Source organism: Gambusia affinis, linkage group LG07 (assembly GCF_019740435.1).
Source record: "Gambusia affinis linkage group LG07, SWU_Gaff_1.0, whole genome shotgun sequence".
NCBI lineage: Eukaryota > Metazoa > Chordata > Actinopteri > Cyprinodontiformes > Poeciliidae > Gambusia > Gambusia affinis.
In genome coordinates this window covers 2,467,155-2,490,761 of record NC_057874.1, presented here as the reverse complement: position 1 = coordinate 2,490,761, position 23,607 = coordinate 2,467,155, and the positions used below count along the sequence as shown (strand labels likewise).

Below are 23,607 nucleotides of genomic sequence, written 5' to 3'. Positions count from 1 at the left end.
AATGAGAAAAGATGGATTCATAGGTGGCAGGGCATCCTGTTTGGGTACATGCGTGTGGGGGCCGTTTCTATTTACAGCGTGTTTCACTTTCAGGCTTTACAAAGTGCTTGGCAAACAAAAATTTTAAATATTTACACCCCTTCAATTATTTCACATTTGGTCTCTTTTACAACTACAAATCTTGGAGTATTCCATTTGGGACTGAGAATCATACACAAAATTGAAAGACGTGTATAGTTTTGACAGGACAGGAGAATGATTCACAGATTTGAAATGTTTTTACAAATAGAAATCTGAAAAGCGTGACGTACCTTCTGGATTTACCTTTGAGTTCCAGCAGCACCAACTTCACGCATTTAGTAACCCAACATTTAAACTCTATCAGATTAGAGGGAGAACATCAGTGGACATCACTTTTCCCCCCACAGATTCTCAACAGAAGTTAGGACTTTGACTGAACCATTCAAAGCCAGTCAAAGTCCTAGCCAAGGCCGAGGTTAGTCCTAACCCTGGCATGCGACATGCGGTCAACAGGTTGAGAACTGAGGCCGACGTACATGGATTGAACGCGTTCCCCCTGCGTCACCGCTGGATCCTTGTGCTTTGTACTTTTAGACTACTTCATATTGCCAGACAGCCTACAGTGCAAAAATCATCCGTCTCAAAACAAGTTAAAAAGATAGAAAATTAGATGTTTTGCACCTTTGTGAGTGAAAAAAAAATCTGCCAATGTCACTAATACATTTTTATAAATATCATTGTTGACTTGAAACAAGCTCCTATATCTTGCTGAAAAGTTACTTGTAAGTTAGTTTTGTCTCATTTCAATTGTACTAAATTATTTGCACTAGGAACTAGACAAGAATGTTTGAGTTTTTGTGTTTTTCAGTCATTTCATGTTTGTTTGGGTGTGTCAGTAATCTCTGGATATTATATTTCTACATAGTTCCAGATTGGTTTTGATAGCTTTTCCACTTGATAAACAAAATGACTTGAGAATTATATTTTATATTTAGTCAGATTATTATTAGAGAAAATGAGCGACTGGTCTTCCATGTGTATACAACAGCAACTTGAGGCATTGTGCATCACAACACTGGCCTCCTTCAGTGCTATTTCGACTATGGGAACTCTCTATTCTAGCCGGCCGGAGTGCCGGTATCTGCACAGTCTCACTTCCCTCAGCCTTCCTTGAGAATGTCAGCTGGCATGTGGCATTGAGAGTCGGCCATCCATTCCTGCGTTCACAGTACAGACACAAAGCATGTGGCACTTGACAGCGATGCCTGACGAGAGAAGCTGCGGTCCGCCGCGGCCATTTTAAGACGCGGCCTAGGCGTTCCCTGCCCTGAAAGGCGACACCTCTGCCTGCGCAATCGAAGCTCCTTGCATCTTTTCTTTCCCCCCACTTGCGGGCTCTTGTCTTTCCTCGGCTGCTAATTTCCATCACACTTTCCCTTCTGTGCGGGGCAAGCCTGGGCTGTGTGTTATTAATACTATTGTTAACTGCACACTCAAGGCTGCGCTCCCTGACTCAGCTCATCATATTACAGAGATATTGTTCACAACAGAGAAATTGCCAGTGCTGTTTTATATAAAACTGTCTATAAATATAACAGGGAATGTCTTGTCCAACTATGGAGACAAGCAGGTTGGTTGTCATGATGTGTTCTGGCAAAACAAGACTTTCTTCTTGGGGTTGGTAGATGTTTGGTTCTGGTGACTTCTTAGAACTGAATGTATTTTTTTTTTTCAATCAATCAATCAAGTTTATTTATTTTTTATTATTATTGTATAGCTCATTTCAGGAACACCATTGTTGAAAGTGTTTAACATCATGAAAACATTTTTTGAAAATCCATCATCAGCACATGATATAGTCAACAGTTGTGAAAACCAATAACATACACATTATTTTAATGATCAATGCACATCAAGATATGCCAATCTTCCACTTATTGTGGTTCAAAGCAGTTCTAAACAGATGACTCTTCAGTCTTGGTTTAGAGACTTAAAACTTAACAACTTAGCAGCTTATCAAATGAAAAAATAAAATATTAGATGCAAGATGGACAGCAGATGAAAGACGGTTTCCATTTATTTTTCATAGTCTTGAAATATGACTATGAGAAATGTAACAATTTCTTTCGGTGAAAGAACAAAATATGACTATGATTTCGTTGAAACAACTGTTGTTGTCTAGGATGTGGCAGTGAGAGCACCATCTAGAGGCCAAAATTAGGATGTACACGCACCGTCAAAGAAACTGTTAGTCTGTAATTTTTTATTTCAATTCATCTGAATGTCTTAGAAAGCCAGACTGGCAATAAGTTTTCCATTTTTCTGTTCTCTTTTATTTTAAAAGTAGCATACCTCTTAGGTGAGCCAACTCAACTTTATTTGTGTAGCAACAAGAAAGTTCAAAGTGCTGTACATGATAAAGCCATAATACAGTAATCAGTTATGAAACAAGCAATAAACAGTACATTTTGTTAAATGCCACCATCAAGCTAATACTCAAATTTGTTGATTAATGTTTCAATAATTGTTAATCAAAGGCAACTCCAAGCAGGTGGCTTTTTAGACAAACCAAAAGACAGACTGAATAAAAATACAAACCAAACTTTTCAAGTCTATATTTAGAATACTTCTTTGAAAACAGTGTATCATTTTCTTTCCATTTTACTACTATCCATTTATTTGTGTTATATAACATATTGTGACACAATGTGAACATGTTCTGGGGTTATAATCACTTTTGAAAACCACTGTGCAAAAGTACCAATGTAGAAGACAAGATACTTTTATTATTATTTAAGCATAATACAATTATATATATGACAGTAGTCTATTTGGATATAAAATGTTGAAATGAATTTGTAAATGTCTACATATATAACAATGTCAATATTGCTATATATTGACATTGTTAATATATGTCAATATATATACTATATATACAATATACTATATATATATATGTCCTATATATACAGGACAGACGTACTGTATATATAGGTTATAGTTGTAGGTCCAGTGAAATATTTTTGGCATTTAATTTTCTTTTTAAACGTTTTTTTATTTTTATTTCTGTTATCGCAAAGCTTATTATTGTAGTGACTGAAATCTTTAACATTTGACAATTTAGCTGTAATTCTGCTGGTACAGAAGCCCAGCACTCATTAAAGCACATGGGTTTGTAAAACACATAAACACTAACAACTAAAGCCTCGAACATTAGCGCCGAGTATTAATGCGCTGATTTAAAGGATTGGAATTTAGCAATAAGAGAGTTACTCTCGTAATAGGTAGGTAAAGCAGTAAAAATAACTATTCACGTATTACTTTATGTGCAAAAAAGATATTACGGAACCGTCCAACTAACAACAGTGTTCTATGTAGTTTGCTCGTGATTGCGTTCCTGGGGTAAATAGATTACTTTTCGAATATCGCCTCCTGGTGGAAACAGTATGTCATTACTTTCACAAAAGAAGAAACAAGAACTTCATATTAGTTTGTATTGAAGTAGGTGGATTTTTGCTGATATTGTATATAATAATAAAATGTTAATGAACGATTCTCTAGTCTTTCTGATATTTTCAAAGTGTTTTGATAGTTACTTCAAAGTATATGAAATAAAATGGAAAGAACAAATACTATTTTAATATTTAATGGCTTCATAGTTTGTTATAAAAAAAGTTTCAAATGTAGGATTAGTAGTTCTAGTCAACAACTCATAGTGTCTTTCAGGACTTCTTACTGTGAATTAACTTCTCAGCTTCCTGTAAAATTGAGTTGTTAGCATGTCATGAGACAGTTAAACAATTTCTTGGGTTTCTATTTTTTATGTAAAAACCTCAAAATCTTTTTTTCCATATTGTCATAACTGGTGTGTAGAATTTTGAGGAAAGAGATTAATTTAATACAATTTAAAATAAGGCTGTAACATAACAAAATGTGAGAAAAGGGAAAAGTTGTGAATAAATTCCAGATGCACCGTATATTACTCAGAAACAGAAAATATTTTAAGAAAGAGCTCACAGAGAATCTGAAAAGGAACTTCACTCATATTTCAGCTAATGCTTTCTTAAAAACGCAGTGGGGAGCAAAGGAGAGGACATCTAGATAGTTAAAGTAACAAAATAACTCCAAATGTATGGATGAAAGTCAAGTTAGGCAAGATTTTTTGAAACATAAAAATCTTGCCTAAAACAGACCTTTCAGGTGACTAAGATAAATTGTAATAGATTTTGTTGTTTGTTTATTGTACATCATCTCAAGCCACTATCTTCCCAAACATGATCAGAAAATTTCTATATTTATGACCTCCCTCCTCTCGAGGCGCTGTTTCACTTCACTAGCCGTTCATACAGGCGCGGAAGGCGGAAGCAAACGCGCCATTGTAGCAGATTTGCAACGTGAGTGTAACGTTAAGGCGCTCTGAACTCAGAAAGGGTGCTGTTTTTTAACGCTTTCATCTCGTTGGTGTTTTTGTTGGAGAAATGGCGTACAGAGGACAAGGACAGAAGATCCAGAAGGTTATGGTGCAGCCCATTGTATCCTTTTGAACATACCAACGGTACACCGTTTAATGAGGTGCTAATATGACTTAGCAGCTAGGCTAATTGTTAGCTACGCCGTTGCTAGCTAGTAAATTTGTATTTTGGTACATTTTTAAAATAATCTGCTCGGAGTGACTGTTGCGGGCAGATACAACGTTTCTAAGTTTGTTTCTAGGTGGTACCGACTGACAAATTTACAGCCTAGCAATGGGAAAGACGTTGCCGCGTCAAAGTTAGCATCTCGTAAAATTAAGCTTTATCAATTCCAATTATAAAAGTCATCAAACATCCAGACTTTAGAAAAAGCCTCAATATGTCTATTTTTTGTCCCTGTTTTAATGCATGGCAGTTAGCAATAAATGTAAAGTTGGGCAGTGTTTTTAAAGGTTAATGTAATTGAATACATTTTGTTGAAATTGTGTCTTCTGTTCATTACCCAATCAATGGATAAATAATGACAATACAATTCTTTGACCTTTTTAATTCTGCACCTAAAGATTAACAACATTATGAAAAACTAAAACTACTAATGAAAACCAAACTAAAATTAAACAATATCTAACTAATAAAAACTAGCAAACACACTCTACGGAATATAATAAAAACTAAATCAATTAGACTAACGAAAAGTCACAACAAAATAAAACAAACATAAAATGAAACACCCAAAACTATTTTAATCCTGATTGCAACAGCTTCTAATGTGCCTGTGCAGGTTGTTTGTAGAAGCTGCCCAACAGGAGGCCTGTAAAAATACAGGATTTTTTTGTGACAAATTTACAGCCTAGCAATGGGAAAGACGTTGCCGTGTCAAAGTTAGAATCTCGTAAAATTAAGCTTTATCAATTCCAATTATAAAAGTCATCAAACATCCAGACTTTAGAAAAAGCCTCAATATGTCTATTTTTTGTCCCTGTTTTAATGCATGGCAGTTAGCAATAAATGTAAAGTTGGGCAGTGTTTTTAAAGGTTAATGAAATGTTTGGTGTGTTGGGGAAAAAACTGTTTAAAGTAAATAACTGACAGCCCATAATGAATTAGATTTATGGCCGGCTGTATCCATAGTAACGTGCCATCTCGTGTGTAACGTGGATGAAACTGGAACATGTTGCAGGCTGTAAAGCAGCCGTGTGACAGCAGCTTTATCTACTGGAACCAACATAACTAATTTTCTTTCGGTCAGAATTTTAAAAATACTATAAATGTCTGTCTGCTTACCTTGACTTGATGTTTCAGAACCTCATTTTCAGATACCTGCAGAATGTAAGTAGTTCCCACATTCTCTTCTAATCCCAAATAGATTAAAGTGTAGATTGAGAGAGCCTGATTCGGTTTTCCCTCTCATTCCCAGCGTTCCAGAATCCAGGTGTGGCTGTATGAGCAGGTCAACATGCGGATAGAGGGATGCATTATTGTAAGTTCTTCAATATTTCTATCAAAACATTCAACTTGTAAAGTGATTTTTTTTAAAAGTTTTAACCAATAATAACCAAGCATAGTAAAAAAAACTAGTTTAGATGTTAGTTTCACAATTCTTGGTACCCTGTTAAAAGACAGCATTAATGTTAACTGGTTAGAACAGGTGTCAACACTATAGATTTTATGCAATGCTAAGTCCCTGGTAAACTTTGTCCCTGTTTTGATTTCAGGGCTTTGATGAGTACATGAACCTAGTTCTGGATGACGCTGAGGAAATCCACATGAAGACCAAGAACAGAAAGCCACTGGGTAATGTGACTTAAAGAGCATAACCTGGATCAGCCTAGTAGTGATAGATGTCCTTTCAGTGCTTTTATATCATTCATCCATATTAGGAGTAGGGGAAAGAGGAACTCTATTACCGATCTACAGCTTCTTGCAAAACATTCCTACCATTTGAACTTTTTCCCTTTTGGTGTGTTTTCACACCTGATAGTCTGGAAGATTTGGTTTTATTGGGGACAAAAATGGCAACATTTGTTACATTTTCAGCTGCTGTGGTTCTCTTTTACACTGCACTCAATCAAGCCAAGCAAACTGTTTGAAAAAAAAAAAAATACATTTCTTGCCCATGGTGGCACTGCACCAAGAACCACAGAAGGAAATGACAAGAAAACCTCTGAAGAAGACACTGAGCACAACTTCCTTCTTCACAAAATGTAAAAGCAAAATGGAGTGCCGTTGGATTTTGCCAGTGGTAGGATTTTGCTTTAGATAAAGATCACAAGCCATTTCTCCTGTTAGTGTAGTGCTAGGCTCATGTTGTATCATTTGTATTTTCCCAGCTCTAGAAACTGTATTATAAAGTCTGAGCCTCAGGCAGAAGGCTTGCTTTACCATTCCTTAACACATCTGGGCTATAGCAGCGTTTGGCTATGTCTGCTCTTCATATCGATTAGTGTGTATCTAAAAAGTAAACAGACTTTTTTATTTGTTTCCTGTTTTGCATCTGCTCTGTCCCTGTGGCTTTTCTAAATCCTTATTTGTTGCCTTGCCTTCCAGGGAGGATCATGTTGAAAGGAGACAACATTACGCTGCTGCAGAGCGTGTCCAACTAGAAGAGGAGATGTCTACAGTTCTAGACTTTTCTAGAATTATGTTTTCCCTTTTTTATGGTCTCTGTGTTTTGTTTGTATGGCATGAATATTGTAATTGTTTCTCTCAGCCACATGGTCCCATTTCGAAAATAAAATTTTGTTTTTCCTAGATTTGTACATCTGTGATTCCTAACAAATAGGTCATTGAGCTGAATGAGCAATAATTTTTTGTTAAATGCAGGTGTCATGGTAAAAAATTAAAGCAATTCGGCATATGGTTAATCGTTTAATTACCAAATAGTAATACAAATATGCAAAAATAATAAATATATTTATCTGTGTGCCTTTATATTTTTTCATTAATTTTACATTCACTCACTGCTTCCGGTACATCCCAGCCCTATTTGTTGGGAAAAGGTTGTCCCTGCTGTCTGTTATTCAAATGAATGAACGGAATGACGTGAAAAGTCAGTACGTACTCGACGTGTCCCTGCTCTACTGACTAGGAAACCCTTATTTTGGAGCTGCCAACGCCCGGTGTTGAGACCCAAATAGAGAATACGGTACGGAAAATTATAAATACCCACATATAGTGTTTAAGGTATGTTCTTAATATTTTTTCGTTATCTTTTTAGTGTACCTGCGTTATGTAGCCTGTGGTGTTAGTTATAACGGGGATATAGCTGCTAAACATTGCAATTCAGAAACGGCATCCGCTAGAGTTAGCTGCACTTGTTAGCCCACAAGCTAACGGGAGGACGGTATTCAGCTAGCAAAGGAAGTAGGCAGACTACATTATTAGACCGGAAAGTAAAGCCATCCTTTTCGATCTTCAAAGCTATTTACTGTATAACATATTGTCATTTACGCTATAAACGTATTGGTGTCTTGGCTTAAAATAAAGCAATACTTCTCTAGTTGTTAGGGGTTAGACGATTACGGAGGTAAAACAAACCTTAGTTGTATGTTTATATTTAAACAAGATACGGTCCAACATTAAAATCGGGTAACGTTTAGATACCAGAAAGTTACCAACGATTCCTTGTTGTTTATCTGAAATCACATCGCGAGATGGCTTTTAAAGAACCGGCAGGAAATAGGCCACAGAGGCCGGGATGTGGTCGAAGTGCAACAGCTGAGGCTAGTAGCAGCCAGCTATCGGTCCTATTATCGTTGGAACTTCAGGCCAGATGTTAAAATTCTGATGTTGGTGTATATAACCTGTCGAAGTTGATGCTGGTGCAGTTAGAATAAGAAATGAAGCGCAGGTCTGAATGCTACAATTGCAGTCGATGTAAACTGCGTATTTTTAGTTCACCAGTCTGCTTTTTGATTGAACAAAATTGAGAACGTGTTGCTTTTTAAGTGCAAATTACGACACGATGCTTTTCTTATTTTTATTATAATCTCAGAGATGTTTTTATGTTATGGCAGGTTTTCTTTCTCTGTCTTATCTATTGGGGAAATACTGCTATATCAGAATGAACCTTCCCGCTGTTTAACAGGCCTGCCCTAAAATGCCTACTGGCCTACTAACACCAATGCTAGGATTAAGTCTAAAAGCGTTTACAACTGCAGCCACCCTCTGTCAGCCACTGCCATCGGCTTTGCCTGCTTTAGAACAGTTTGACATATTTAGAGTGCGGTGGGTTTTGAGATTTTTCCTTAATACTCCGCCTCATGGAGGACTCGTTAAATAACGGTCCTGTTTGGAAATGGAAACTAGATAATAGTTTTCTTTTCTAGAGCTGCTGGTGGTTTAGTTGGTGCCAAATGCACATTTATTCTTTAGAGCTGAGGGTGTAGATTCTTATAAATCAGATGACTGAGAACCCAGTTTTGCTGAGTTGTGATGATAGTTTAGTTGCTACTGTTTGGGTCAAATCCTATTTCACCCTTCTTATGAAATACAACTTTTTTTTTTTTTAGGGGTAGACTTTAAAATTGAGGTGTATGGGTAACACTAGTAAATTCTCTATTGTGTTTTAAAATATATTTTATATAATATAAGAGTTATGCAGCCAGATTCTGAGGTTCGGCTTTGTAAACTGTTACAGTCTCTCTTTATGATCTATTATAAGATATGAAATAGAATTCAAAATGGGTTTTTTCCCCTAGCTATGATTAGCCATCAAATATATCAGCACAGACATTGTTACACTGTTGTGAAATAGACTTTCATATGTTTGAAATATAAACAGATTATTTAGAGTTCACATTCTTAACTGGCTTTAGAATATATGAGTGATCAGTGTGGTTAGCCATTCAACAGCAGTCTGATTGTTTTCCAAGGAGAATGTAGAAGCTTAGCTTAACTCTGAGATTTTCTAAAGGCTGCCAACATTTATGAATCCATCATGTTCCATAACACAGGCTGAAGCTTCATAGGGATAAAATAGAAATGTTTCCATGTTTGCTTAGCCAGGCTGACCAAGAGTCTGAATAAATGAGTCAGGAGAAAGTCTCCTTAGAAAACAGTTTTCTTTTAAAAAGCTTTTATGCTCTTGTATTTTTTTCTGACTTAATTTGAAATACCACGTTGACACTAAAACCAGAGAATTTAGTCTCTGTCACTCAGTAAAGGCAAACTGTTGTAAGTAGGGATGCCCCGATCAGGTTTTTTGCTGCTGACTCCGATCACCTATGAGGGCTGATCACTGATCACTACCAATCACCTGGATTGGCTGCAAATTTTTCACATTTGGTATAAATGCCGCTATGTGATCTGGCGAAATTAACAAATGATCTTGTAATAAATTCACCTAATTTAGACATAAACATGCAAAATGCACAATATAGCAGCTATTCAGTCAAAAGGACTACTGAAAAACTTGCAATCAGTAAAATAATATTTGACACTAAGACTCTCTGTACCATAAATTATACATGAGTCAAATAAATCTGCCATTCAAAATAAACAATCCTGAGTTACTAAATCCTGACCTGACTCTGCAATATTGCATGGACATCGGGGGCAGTTTCCCTGGATTGGCAGACTGGGGTGGTTCAAAAAGGGGGACCGGAGGGTGTGCTCCAATTATAAGGGAGTCACACTCTTAAGCCTCCCTGGCAAGGTCTATTCAGGGGCTGTCGGATAGTCGTACCTCTGATTCAGAAAGAGCAGTATGGTTTTTGTCCTGGTTGTGGAACACTTGGACCACCTCTACACCCTCAGCAGGGTCCTGCAGGGTGCCTGTGAGTTCACCCAACCAGTCTATATATGTTTTGTGGACTTGGAGAAGGCGTTGGACCGGGTCCCTTAGGGAGCACTGTGGTGGTTCTCCGGGAGTATGGGGCACCAGGCCCTTTGATGTGGGCTATCAGGTCCCTGTATGACTGGTGTCGGAGTCTCATCCGCATTGCCGGCAGTAAGTTGGGCTCGTTTCCGGTGAGAGTTGGACTCTGCCAGGATTTACCGGTCGATCTACGTTCCCACTCTCATCTATGGTCATGATTTGGGTCGTGACTGAGAACGAGATCGCGGATAAAAGTGGCCAAAATGGGTTTTCTCTGTTGAGGGTCTGGGCTCTCCTTTAGAGATAGGGTGAGAAGCTCAGTCATCTGGGAAGGACTCAGAGTAGAGTCACTGCTCCTTCACGTTGAGAGGAGCCAGTTGAGGTGGCTCGGGCATCTGGTCAGATGCCTCCTGGACGCCTCCCTGGTGAGGTGTTCTGGGCACGTCCCACCGGGGAAGACCCAGGACACGCTGGAGGGACTATGTCTGGTCTGGGAACGCCTTGGGATTCCCCCGGAGGAGCTGGAACAAGTGGCTGGGGAGAGGGAAGACTGGGCCTCCCTTCTGAAGCTGCTACCCTGGATGAGGCGGAAGAAAATGGATGGATGGATGGTGTGATTAAAACATTTCTTTTCTTTTCTTTGAATAAATCATTTGGCTATGTTTGAATCCCTGCCTGGGTTTTTCTGTCTTCATGGGGTTTGAATGTTCTCCAAGTACATTGGTGGGTTCTCTCATGGTACTCCGGCTTCCTCCCAGAGTCCATAAACAGCTGTTGGTTTATTTGGCTTTTCTAGTTGACCTTTGCCCCATGTCTTCTCCCCTCTCTTTTGCTTAAAGTAGTTTTGGCTAAAGCTACATTTAGCAAATGTAGTTTAATTTAATTTTTAATTTTAACAAAAATTAAACATTTAATTTTTGTGATTAAATTTCATAAATATCAAAAAGTAGTTTCCTGTTTGCAGGTCTCTGTCTGGGCACTCCGGCTTCCTGCCACAGGTTAAAATCAAGACTGTTTAGTTAATTGGTCTCTAAGTAGGTGTGAGTGTGTGTGTGTGTGGTTGTTTGTCCTGTCTGTGTTTCCCTGCGACAGACTGGTGACCTGTCCAGGGTGAACCTGGCCTCTCACCCGGAACATTAGCTGTAGATAAACACCAGCAGCCCTCCAGATCCCACTAGGGATAAGGGTGTAAGAAAATGGATGGATGGACAGTTTTGGCCACAAGGGCCAAAACTACTTTGACCAAATGTGAAAATTACATTTTTGTGATTAAATTGTGAATTCACTTGTGCTGCACCGATTATAGTCTTCTGGCCGATCAGCAATTACCAATAGTCAAAAGCCCTGACCTGCCGATTCCGATTTTGCTCTAGACCATGTCTTTTGTCTGGAATGTCATTAAAAATAGCTTTTGGGATCAGTGGGGTCACTGTTATTAACTGCAACCGTGTAGCCATGACCTGGTGGGCCAGTCTATCAGTCAAGCCTCTCTCAGCAGAGCAGAAGAGGACAGTGGTTGATTTGCCTTTATCTGGTAAATTTATTGCCATATTATTTTTCCATTTTGCCAGATGACATAGTAGCATTTATACCTAAAAAGTGAAGAATAAACAGCCAATCCAGGTGATTGGCAGTGACCGGTATCAGCATCGATTAAAAACCTAATCGAAGCATTCCTAGTATCATATTATTTGCTCACATACTGGTTTCAAAACAGCACGTCTTTTTTTATTATTGTTTCTCTAAAGTTCATTTATTTGATAAAAACCAAAGAATTGGTCAGAAATGTCTGAATAGTTTATAGTTTATTGTGTTTTCAATGTTTTAATTGTAAACAATATTTGTCCAGAGAATCTTCAGTCCAGTCCTAACCTTAACAGACATGAACGGCTTTACCCAATCAGGAGACAGTTTTCAGGTGTTTAGCATCTAGAACTAGTTGTTAGCAGCTGAGTGTCTTTGAAAGGAGGGCGATTTGGAAGTGGAGCGTCTCTCAGTGGTTCCCTGCCCCCACGTAGTGCTGCAGTGCAGCTCAGCTCTGCTGCGGCTTAATGGTGACATGCTGTAATTTGTAGAGCAGAAACAGATATTCTGTGGCTTGCTACCGAATGATCCTTAAACCGAGTGATTATGTAAGGCTTAGTTTGCTTCCATCTTGCTGTTTCACAGTCGCTGCATTGAGACATTGGAGCAGATGCCAGACCTGCAGTAGGTTTTAGCGTCTCTGAAATGACTCAAAATATGAGCAGGGATTTCTATTTTTTCTTTCTGTTTTTGTTGCTAGCTGTTACAACAGTTGGAGTAAAACAGTTTCCATTATCTGATATTTATTGAATCACTTGCCCAGGTCCCTCTTGAAAATGAGATCTAGATCTCAACGGGGCTTACATGGTTAAAGGAAAATGAAATGAAATGATAGTTCAGAAGTAAAAGCTGCTCTTTTTATGGTTTGTATGTTTTGCACTTATGAAGCAAACTAGTTCTGCATTATGCCGTGGAGAAGACGCGTGGGGAAATAAACTTTTTTTGCTTTTTGGCATTTCAAAGAAAGACGATCGCAAGGCAAAGATATCTGTGTTTTTTAACGCTCTCACGATTTTAATGCTATGCTCAAAATGAGCACAGCAAATGTCACAATTGGACAGCGGGGAAGTAGTCAGTCCATCATTTTATGAAACTGTACAAAAACTATTGTAAAAGAGCAAACAAGGTTGGTGCGACCCCACCAAAGGCACAGAGTAAAAAACCTTTGCTCTGTGCAAAAGGGAGCAGTCCTCCCTACTAATGGAGGGACTTTTTACTCCCTCCAGCAGTAAAACGTCGTTGCTTATTATTGCTGGAGGGTTAAAAGTTTTGTTTTAATAGCAGCAGCTTGCTCTCATGCAAGTAACAGGAGGAAAAACTGTTCTTATTGGTGCTTGTAAAAAAAAAAGTTGGGGTGCACCGATTACATTTTTCTGAACACCAAAGTCTGACAGAGTTTGGCCTGCTTGTTTCTGCACTGAATATAGCAAAAAAGTTGCAGGCTGACCATTGTGAAAGGTAACCCTCTCTCAAAGCCTTGTGGTGGTATAATATATCGGTAGATAAGATCAGTTTCACTTGTAAGCATCGACCGATTTATCATGCAAAATGAAGGAAATTGGCTGATCAGTCTGTACACCCCTAAAAAGGCCCCTCCACTCTCTAAGGCCAAGTCCCTAGCAAAAACACTGTACATGTGTACCAGCTCTTAGTTTGAAGCTTTACTCCTTTTATTTCCTCCAAATGTGAATTTATTAATCACTGTACTTTAATTTCAAATAGAATTCTAAGTGGACAAAAAAATAATGAATTATTGGATGATGAAGTAATTTTTAATTTTAAATGTATATTCAATTCAAATGGAGATGCAAAGTGATACATAAGAGGTCAATATGAGTTGAAGTTTGTATCTTTTAGAATTGTGTTAAATTTGAGTTCCAAAAAAAGATTGTTTTTTTTTACCCAGAGTAATCTAAAGATTTCTGATTTTCTTTCTATTTTCCTCTGCAGGTCTTGAATGAGTAGAATAGACTGTAAACCACAGCTATGCAGACCATCAAGTGTGTTGTAGTTGGTGACGGTGCTGTGGGTAAAACCTGCCTGCTCATCTCCTACACTACAAACAAGTTTCCCTCTGAATATGTTCCTACGGTATGTATGTCAACAGACACACAAGGCGACACTGGAATCACCTTGTTACCGCTGACTTCTTCCAAGTCGTTTCTGGATCTTTTTGGTGCCAAACATTAATGTATTTTATTGAAGTGGGTTTAGAAAGCTCTAACTGGGATCCACATTCTTTGTGATATAAAAGTGCAAACAGATGTTTACATTTATATTTAGCTTCTATTTACAGTGTCAGCAAAAGCATGTCAAGTTGAATGTCTTATTGAGCCTAACAAGGATTTGTTTTGTGTGTTACAGGTGTTTGACAACTATGCTGTAACTGTAATGATCGGTGGGGAACCCTATACTTTGGGATTGTTTGACACAGCAGGTATGGCTTTAGTTTTGCCTCTGTGTTTCATTTTTTTAACGTGAAATAAATGAGATCTGAAACCACCAAATGGGAATCACATTTGAGCGTGTAGTCCAAGTAAATAAACCTGCTTAAAATGGAAAAGGGCTTTTTCAAAGCTCATCCACAAATCCAAATCAAATCAAATCAAATCAAATTTTATTTGTATAACACATTTCAACAGCAAGACATTTCAAAGTGCTTTAGATCATAACAAACATAGAAACACAATGCAACATAAATTCAACAATCAAAACACAGCATTAGGTCAAGTTCCATCAATAAATTTGTAATTGCTTACATTTCAAACACAATCCTAAGCAGGTGGGTTTTTAGTCGAGATTTAAAGGAAGTCAGTGTTTCAGCTGTTTTACAGTTTTCTGGAAGTTTGTTCCAGATTTGTGCCTCATTTGGTTCTGATGATGCAGAGCAAAACCAGAAGACCTGAGAGTTCTGGAAGGTTGATAGAACAGCAGCAGATCTTTAATGTATTGTGGTGCTAAACCATTCAGTGATTTATAAACTAACAACAGTATTTTAAAGTCTATTCTTTGAGCTACAGGGAGCCAGTGGAGGGACTTTAAAACTGGTGTTATGTGCTCTATCTTCCTGGTTTTAGTGAGAATGCGAGCAGCAGCATCCACAAGCAAACTTGTGTAAATATCTAGTTTGATTAGTTGTAAGACTTACCAGTGTGAGTGGATGTGGTTTTTTTTTTTGTTTCTGCAGGTCAAGAAGACTACGACAGGTTACGTCCTTTGAGTTATCCGCAGACAGATGTCTTTCTCGTCTGTTTTTCAGTCGTGTCCCCTTCCTCCTTTGAAAATGTCAAAGAAAAGGTAATTGACTATTCCCATATGTATATATATATATATATAAAATAAATATACTTCATGTTCTTTTGTAAAATTTTACACACACAATGTTTGGAAAAATTCCCAGCTATATTCTCAGCAATTTTGTTTGCTATATTTAGGAACTTTTCAGACAAAAAATAGTGATATACACAAAAATCAGAATCGGCAAATTAGGGTTTTTAAAGATCAGTGATCGTCCAGGACACTGCAGTTGGTGCATCCACATTTGTAGTGTTGACAAAGGAGTATCTACTATGATATTTAATATAATACGATTTATAAGCATTTTGGGGATGTTTCATAACATATTTGATGACCAAAAATGTACATTTAGCATCTATATTTTGTGTACAAAACTTTGGTTACATATCTCCTATTAATATCCGCTAGAAGCTGCTTGTGATTAAGTGGGTTTGGTTATTGTCATATGTCATCAGAGTGAAATGGCCCAAACATGGATCAGAACCAGACTCAGTGGAAATGAAGTCTAATATAAAAGACCAATTGAATTATTGGTATAATTTGAGTGTTATTACTTGTTCCTATTTTCCATCAATGCTTCTTCACTAGTAAGAAAAATAAATCAACATGCAGTGACAGGTGTGGGCATTTATCATAGTGTTTATCATTTATCGTGTGGAATTTTTTATTTTAAGAATTTTGATTAATCATTGTCACTGTGAATTCCAATTATTACGTAAACCCCCCTAAACTATCTGTATTGTTGGAATTGTTAGTTTTACTGTTTTTCTCTTGTTTTTTCAATGAAAGAGTGAAATGGCCCAAACTAGACAACTTCTAGTTATTGACATTTATCAGTAAATGTCAATAAATTTAGGGAAAAAACCCCCAAAAATAATTAAATACAGTTACTGTGTGCAGTTTAGTGATATAAATCACCTTTCTTTATGTGACTGGCGTCCTAAAGAAAAGTATTACAAATTCAGTCACAGTCATACCCAAAGCTACCTAAAAAAAGAAGTAATAAGTCATTCGTATCATCACTGTACTACTAAGTATTGTGATAAGACTGTAAAATCTGTATTGCCCATCCTGACACAGTGGTAGCTCTTACTGGGACCAAATGCCAGTATGGAGGGAGTTTCCATTGTTGAATGGTTGTAGTTGATCCCACCATTCTGTCGGAAACAGTAGATAATGTTTTGGACACCTTTTATCAATGAATACAATATGAAGACTTTGTGTCAATACCTCAGCATTGTCTTGCTATAGAACCTTGCCTCTTGTTGTGTTTCCACAGTGGGTTCCTGAAATTACCCACCACTGTCCAAAGACGCCCTTCCTTCTAGTCGGGACGCAGATCGACTTGAGGGACGACCCGTCCACTATAGAGAAGCTGGCCAAGAACAAGCAGAAGCCCATCACTCCAGAGACGGCAGAGAAGCTGGCAAGAGACCTCAAGGCAGTTAAATATGTGGAGTGCTCAGCCCTCACACAGGTAACCTTTACACAGAAACACACTTAATGTCCCGTCACACACCGTTAGATTGGCTGAACTGAAATATCAAAGACAAGAAGAAAGAAAGTGGAGGAAAGAGGAACATGTTCACTCCCACACCTTGCCTGTTGCATGCTGTAGTGGATGGGTTTGTTCTGCATGCCAGGCTACAAAGGTCAAATGCTGACCTCACTAAGTAGGGCTGGACAATAAATCAATAATGTATATTGTGATAGACACACGATCAGTATCAATAGATCATACATCTGATAGAATACTCACTGAACTCTGATCCAGAGTCGCACAGCATTCTGGGGGATGTAGGCAGAGGAAATGCTTTAGCTGCTCAAGTTCTCAGAGTCAGCTAAGCAAGGTGAGTGGCATCAACTAACTCGCTCACTCTTTGGTTACCTAGCAATGACCTGCTGAGTAACTTGGACAGCAGTAGTTTCAGATTTTGCCACCAAGCCTCATAACTGCTTAAAAAAATAATAAAAAAAACTGCAGGGAGAACAAACTGGATAAAAGAGGAAAGATTACGTCGCTATTTTGGCTGTAATTCAGACATAAAAAACCCCAACAACTTTAATTTAGAAAGTCCAGATTGTTTGGTGAGGGTTCCGTATCGATATCTGATGCGGAACAAAAAAAAAAGCGAACTCAGGTTTGAATGCATATGTGAACGCCAAGCATGCAAGTGACTGCTCCAAAAGCTGGAAACGGACTACAGCACAGGGCATTGTGGGTAAATACAGCCAAAGCCAACATGTGTGCCCAGTCCTAGTGGGATAAACGGCTTCAAGTCTTTTACCAAAGAGTTAAATTTGGTTGTTTGGTGTGAGAAAAGAAAAGACCCCTCTCAATACATCTTTGCTTTTCTTACTGCTTAGATTCTGTTGTTAACACATCTCACTATCAGGGAGGCAGAAATACTGGTTTATTCTAGAAGAGATTTGTACAGCAGAGTGGACAGACTATAAGGCGTGTCCTTGTTGGACAGTCAGTAGGTCCAGAGAGCCGTCCCTGTCCCGGCCGGACTGCAGGACTCCAGAAGGAAGGGAACACACATGACCTCACATGGCCAGAGAACAATAGTGTTGATGAAGCCAAGGCGTAGCCTCCACCTCGGTGCTCCGCTCCTTCCTTCCTCCTTTATTTGACATAATGCTTACATGGCTGCTAATGTCACTTCCTGTTTCCCGTTGCTAATCTCAGCCCTCACCCAGCTGCATGTGATCCTCCATCTCTGCTCCATCTGACCCAGCAGCTTTCCTCCCTCTGTTTTCATTCACTTCCCTCCTCACTTTGCCATGTTCCTCTAATCCTCTCATCCATCCTGTTGCCCTGGTTACTAACCACTATTTTCTGTCCTCTTCTGTCATTGTAGCGAGGACTGAAGAATGTTTTTGATGAAGCTATCCTAGCTGCCCTAGAGCCACCTGAGACTCAGAGAAAGAGGAAGTGCTGTGTGTTTTAATTTCTCTGGGCCATGGCTCTCGTCTCTTCCTCTTCTGGTTGCCGTTAGTTACCTCCTCTCTACATTCCTCATCCTGCCTTCTCTCTTCCATTATTCATCATGCATTCTCAGATGGTGCAGCGTTGCTAATGTTTGTTCATCGGCCCTTTCCTCCTTCAGCTTGAGCTTTTACGTCAGCTGGTTCTAATTACGGTCAGAAGGATGACTTGTTGGGTCAGAATGGAACAGGAAGCAAGACTTTCTGTTTCTAACGAAGATGTTCTGAGAAGTCAGCTGGCGATGGGACGGTTCTGAACTCAGGTCACAGCAACAGCAAAGCTCTTGTCTGGAGGTTGTAACTGGCAAAAGAAAACCTTAAGTTGACTTTCTTCACCATCAGTAAATCCTTTTTTAATTTGCATGCATTTCAAAGTATTGGTTTAGGAAATGTTGATGGAAATGTTAAAATCTGAAATAACTTCCTCAATTCTGCAAAGAATGTTTTCCTGCTCCCTTAAGGTGGTTTTTGGCTGTTCTGAAAAGTTAGTATTAGAGTCGATGTGCTGAAGTGGAGATGAAAAGACATTTGCAGAAAACATTCTGATGAGCTGTTTCCACTTAGACTCATTAGAAATGTGTTGTTTTTTTTTTCTCTACGTCACCAACACTACCTGACATAACAGAACAAGTCCTACTTACCTGATAGCAACACGTTCCTGAAAACCTTTCCATTTTTCTGACATGTGTGATCCATTCTAGCTTCTACTTCCTGTTTGGAACATTACGTCTAACTTTACGTTTTGATTTGTTCGGTCTGAACCAGTAAATAAATAGAAACAGAAACCTAATTCAGATTTTCTTTTTCTTTCTTTGGGGCATTTCAAAACTTGGCTCAAAATTTCCTTGACAGTTAGATGGAAACCTTGCCAGTGATGTATTCATAATAAAACCGAAGCAAGCGTGTAGATGTAAGAAAGTTTAAATACCTGTGGTTCCCTCAGGCTTCCACAGAGAACACAGACTTTAAGCAGATAACGGGAAGGTTTCTAAATGTTTCTAAACTTTGTACCTCTGTTATGAAACAAGCTGGATTTGGAAATCTTGGAATCTTTTGGGAAATCTTCTCCTAATGTTATTGATTAAATGGGAAGGCTGGAAAAAGAATGAATGTTTCCTTCTAACATTCAGAAGAATGTTCGGGAAGAGAAATCATAGTGAGCTAAAATCTGTCAACATGCCCAAGCTTCACAAAAACACAATATTGCAGTTTCAGCCTAAAGGTTTGATGAACAGAACATGAAGTCTGTGGTTGCAGAACTAGACTTTTAACCACTCAACACTTAGTGTTCTAATAGTGTTGGTTGCAGTTTGAAAAACATAAAGGATGAATGAACTTGTTCTCTGGAGTTTCTGTCTCTCTCTGTCTGGGCAATCAAATCTCACAGGACTGAGCTTCTGATGTCAGATCAAATGCACACGGTCACCATGTTAACTCAGCTCAGCACTACTGTTTGCATAAAACTCTTTTTTTCTTTTCTTTAAATGTCATATTTTCAGTTGTTCAGCAGAGGGGGGATCTGCAGCCATTTTTCCTTTGCGTTGCACTGATCTAGGAGTTATTCTCTTTCCTCCACTTGCTTGTCTCACTGTCTCTGATCACAGCAGCAGTCAGATCAGCATGCCTCTCCCACACTTTGATACACTTCTGAGTTGATCAAATGATTTGCAACTATTTGTATTATTTTTCTGTTGTTTTTTTTTTTTCCCCAAACTCCCTGCATTTGCTAAGTTAGTGTCTTGCAAAAGTATATTCAACCCCTGTTTATTTTTTTAAAATATATTTTTTAAAATTTTAAACCATTACAACCACAAACTTCAATGCATTTATTAGGATTTTATGTGATGGACCATCAGAGTTGAGTATGGTTGTGAGCTGTAAAGAAGACAGGTCTCCAGTATTTAACCAAACTGGGATACAGGTTACAGCTACGGCTCTTTATTTGTCTCAACTGAAAATGATGCCAACTCAAGTTTTTCCAGCGTTTCCTCAAATTCTAAATATAATTTCTGACTGGACGTTGACGGGACTATTCTAATGAATGAATAGACTTTGGTCTCAAGCATTTCATTTCAGTTCCAGCTGATTGTTTTGGGCGGTCTTACAGGGAGTCTGTTTATGCTTCTGTCAGCTTTTCTTCCTGGAACGCTGGAATATTTAGCTTCATCAACCTGAACGCTGCCAACCAGCTTCCACATGGCAGCAGTGCTCCATTTTTCCTCCACGCCCGCTCAGTGTTTCATAGAAGCCATAAACGTTTATCTGACGTCACAAGTGTGCCACGATATGTTTTTGATTCAATTTAATTCTCAAATCTGCAATGTGTCCATCTGACAATCATTTCCAACTGAAAAAAATCAGAATGCTAAAAAAAAAGAAAATCAAACCATGTACAGGCATGCCTGAAATTCTAGTTGATATATTTATATATATTATAAAATTTTGTGTCCCATACTTCATTGACTGCAGCCCGACTTGTGACAGTTCACAGCATTTTTAGTTGTGTTTGTGAAGTTCTGACCAGAACCAGATCCCATCAGGACTGTAACGGGCTGAACTCTTTGAACACTCTTGGTGGCGCTAAGTCCTTTTGAAATCATGATGTTATCCTGGCATTTCTTGATTGCAATACTATTAAATAGTGACACTTGACTAACCAATGACTAATTATTGACGATGGTTATCAAAATAGGGTGGAAACCCAGCCAGTTTGACAACTCTGACCATGCAACATTTTCTTTTCATGCCAACATCAATATTCTGCTTTGTGTTGGTCTATCACTTAAAATCCAAACAGGTTTGTGGTAAAATAAGCAGCAGGTATGTGAAGACTTGTGCACTATAAAGAACGTTTGGCACCGCTTGGCTGTTTAATATTTTCTGCTCCTGTTTAGTTTCATCTGTGTGTGCTGCTCCTTTACCCCCTGTGTGTGTGTGTTTGTGTCCACAGAAAGGCCTAAAGAATGTGTTTGATGAGGCGATATTGGCTGCACTGGAGCCCCCAGAGCCTAAGAAGAAACGCAAATGTGTGCTCTTATGAGAGGTCCCTACTTTTCTCAAAGCACACACACACACGCGCACAACACACACACAAAGACATGCAACTCACATACACCTGTACATCATCCTCCCCTAATCCCCAAATGTGTTCCCTGGCTCTGCTGAGGCTGGTTGGCATCGTCGTCCTCCAAAGCAGCCCAGCAGGTTTCCAAACATTCTCTGCAATAATTCCAAGTTTCACACACAATATGAAGCTATCCTGGCCAGATACCAGTCTCACACACACACACACACTCAGAGCTCATTCTGTCAGATGTGAGTCAGCGTACTGCCCCACCTCCACCAGTGAGTGTGGTCATCGTCCGACCACCTCTGTTCTTTCTCAGCACTACCAATAGACACGTAGTGTTGTTTTTCTTTTGATTTGATTTGCCAACCTCCCCCGAACCCTGTTGCTCTTCAGTAACACCGGATATTTAACTCCTGTTCCAAATGGACACACTCCTAACCACTAGAGGATGTTTATCTGTGGCCGCTGAATTGGCCGGAGTCTCACAGGGCTGAGTTGTCGGTCCCTTTGGAACAAGGCTCGTTTCCCTCAAAGAGCCGAAGGCGTCCAGCACCGACGGCTCCGCAGGAATCAACCTTTCTTTTCTTTTTTTTTTTTTTTTGTAGAAGCAGAGAACTTTTAAACAGTGTTAGCAGAACAAGTGGTGTGTTGTTCATGCGTCGTCAGGGACCAAGGGAGGGTAAGGCAGGACGCCGTTAGAACATCATCACCGCCACACACTTTGAAGTGCTGCAGCAGACGTCCTGATGAACGGAGCGTTGCGTTTTTGACAGCTGATCACCAGATTTCTTTGCTGAGTCAGAGTTTGGTGCCTTCCTTGTAGTCTTCATATACGAGGTGTGTGTTATAGCCATTCAAACTGTGTGGTGGTGGTGTGTGTAGCTGAGCCTTGGTCTCTGTTCTAAATGATAGGTTTAACAGATGTAATTATAATGTAAGCTGGCACACAACGTTGATGTAGGCTCCAGGTGTTTTTACCAAAACCTTTTTTTCTTTGTTATTTCTGTTTGTGTTGTTTTTTTATGATTATTATTATTATTATTATTATTATTATTATATATAAAAATATATAAATATATAAAAAGGTTACTTTCACTCCTTTCACATTTAGGGGTTGGAACTCATCTGAACTCTCACCTGCCAGTTTTACCAAGAAAACGTCTGAGCTCAGTTTGGCCAGAGTGACTGTTTGGTAAAGATCCTAAATGACTGACTGTTGTTGTTTTTTTGTTTGTTTGTTTTTTTGTTTTTTTTCTACTGGTGGATTAGAGTTGGGTTGATCTCCAGCCCAAGTCAGTATAATTATTATAACCCGTTGTTGTTTTTGGTGCAGAACCAAATGCTTTGTCTAAAGTTTGTTCTTTGTATATGCATTCTTTTCAGAAATATTAAACTTATACCTTAATTGCCTTTACCATGGGTCCCTCGTCTTTCTTTTGTGTTGAGGATCCAGGAAAGAGAATTAGTAAAAAAAAAAAAAAAAAGATTTGTCATGAGTCAGGAATTGTTTGCTTGTAGGACCACATAACTGTCCTAGAAGTTATTTCTACAACAGTTACAAAACTAGAACAATCATATTAAATCTGTTCTACAGAGATTGGACATTACTTAAGAGGTAATTATACTGAAAATACTTCTATTTGATGCAAGCAAGAAATATTTTCCACCTTTATTTCTTACTTCCTTACAGCTTTGATGAGCCTGTCATGCTGCTGTTATCCAGAAGGTGGCAGTGCCCACTTAGTTTTCATTTTGCCCACAGTGACAGACAATTGAAGCCCAAAATGTTTGTACTGCTACAGGAGAGAAGGAGATTTTAACAAATAAAGGTTTAATTTGTTTTGTGTGTAACACATTTAGTATGAGAAGTCAGTTTCTTAGTGCTTCATAGAATCAGTACTAACCACATGTTAGATATATTACACAGATTTATAAACTAAACAAAATTCTTTTGAGACTAGAATTTAATTATGGTTGCCAATAAACCTGATGCGTTTCTGCCACCAAGCTCTTCTATCCTCCAATCATTACCATTTTTAATTACATCTGAACTTATTATAAGACACTTGAAGTTAGAAACAAACATCTGTACTAAATACTGAGTTCTATTTTTCGACCGAATCAAGTACTAATTTCATTATCCATAAAAATGCAAATGAATTATTTAAAAATTAAACAATGTAATTTTCGCATAATCACATGTGATGTGATTTTACCTCCAAGATTTTACTGACAGGTGAGGCGTTCTAACAAAGAAAACGACAGGCCATTTGTCCAGCTGTTCCAGTTGTTGCCCTCATGGGTTGTTGGAACAGAAACAGTCGCCACCAGTTTGTGGATGTAATGCTAAC

General features: G+C 38.5%; 2 protein-coding genes across 3 annotated transcripts; both read left to right on the top strand.

Annotated features, from left to right (window-relative positions):
- Positions 1 to 4,351: 4,351 nt before the first annotated feature.
- snrpe (small nuclear ribonucleoprotein polypeptide E) lies at positions 4,352 to 7,247 on the top strand. Its single transcript, XM_044122326.1, has 5 exons — positions 4,352 to 4,556; positions 5,799 to 5,825; positions 5,914 to 5,976; positions 6,212 to 6,290; positions 7,044 to 7,247. The coding sequence occupies exons 1-5, from the start codon at positions 4,503 to 4,505 to the stop codon at positions 7,097 to 7,099; spliced, it is 279 nt and encodes a 92-aa protein (XP_043978261.1). The 5' UTR covers positions 4,352 to 4,502; the 3' UTR covers positions 7,100 to 7,247.
- A 277-nt stretch (positions 7,248 to 7,524) lies between these two features.
- On the top strand, positions 7,525 to 22,670 carry cdc42 (cell division cycle 42). Of its 2 annotated transcripts, none has more exons than XM_044122324.1 (6): positions 7,525 to 7,641; positions 13,849 to 13,989; positions 14,263 to 14,335; positions 15,086 to 15,195; positions 16,475 to 16,672; positions 21,137 to 22,670. In XM_044122324.1, the coding sequence occupies exons 2-6, from the start codon at positions 13,885 to 13,887 to the stop codon at positions 21,224 to 21,226; spliced, it is 576 nt and encodes a 191-aa protein (XP_043978259.1). In that variant the 5' UTR covers positions 7,525 to 7,641; positions 13,849 to 13,884; the 3' UTR covers positions 21,227 to 22,670. The 2 variants fall into 2 exon arrangements, with proteins under 2 accessions (XP_043978259.1, XP_043978258.1); XM_044122323.1 differs by having other exon boundaries at positions 7,572 to 7,679.
- Positions 22,671 to 23,607: the final 937 nt, after the last annotated feature.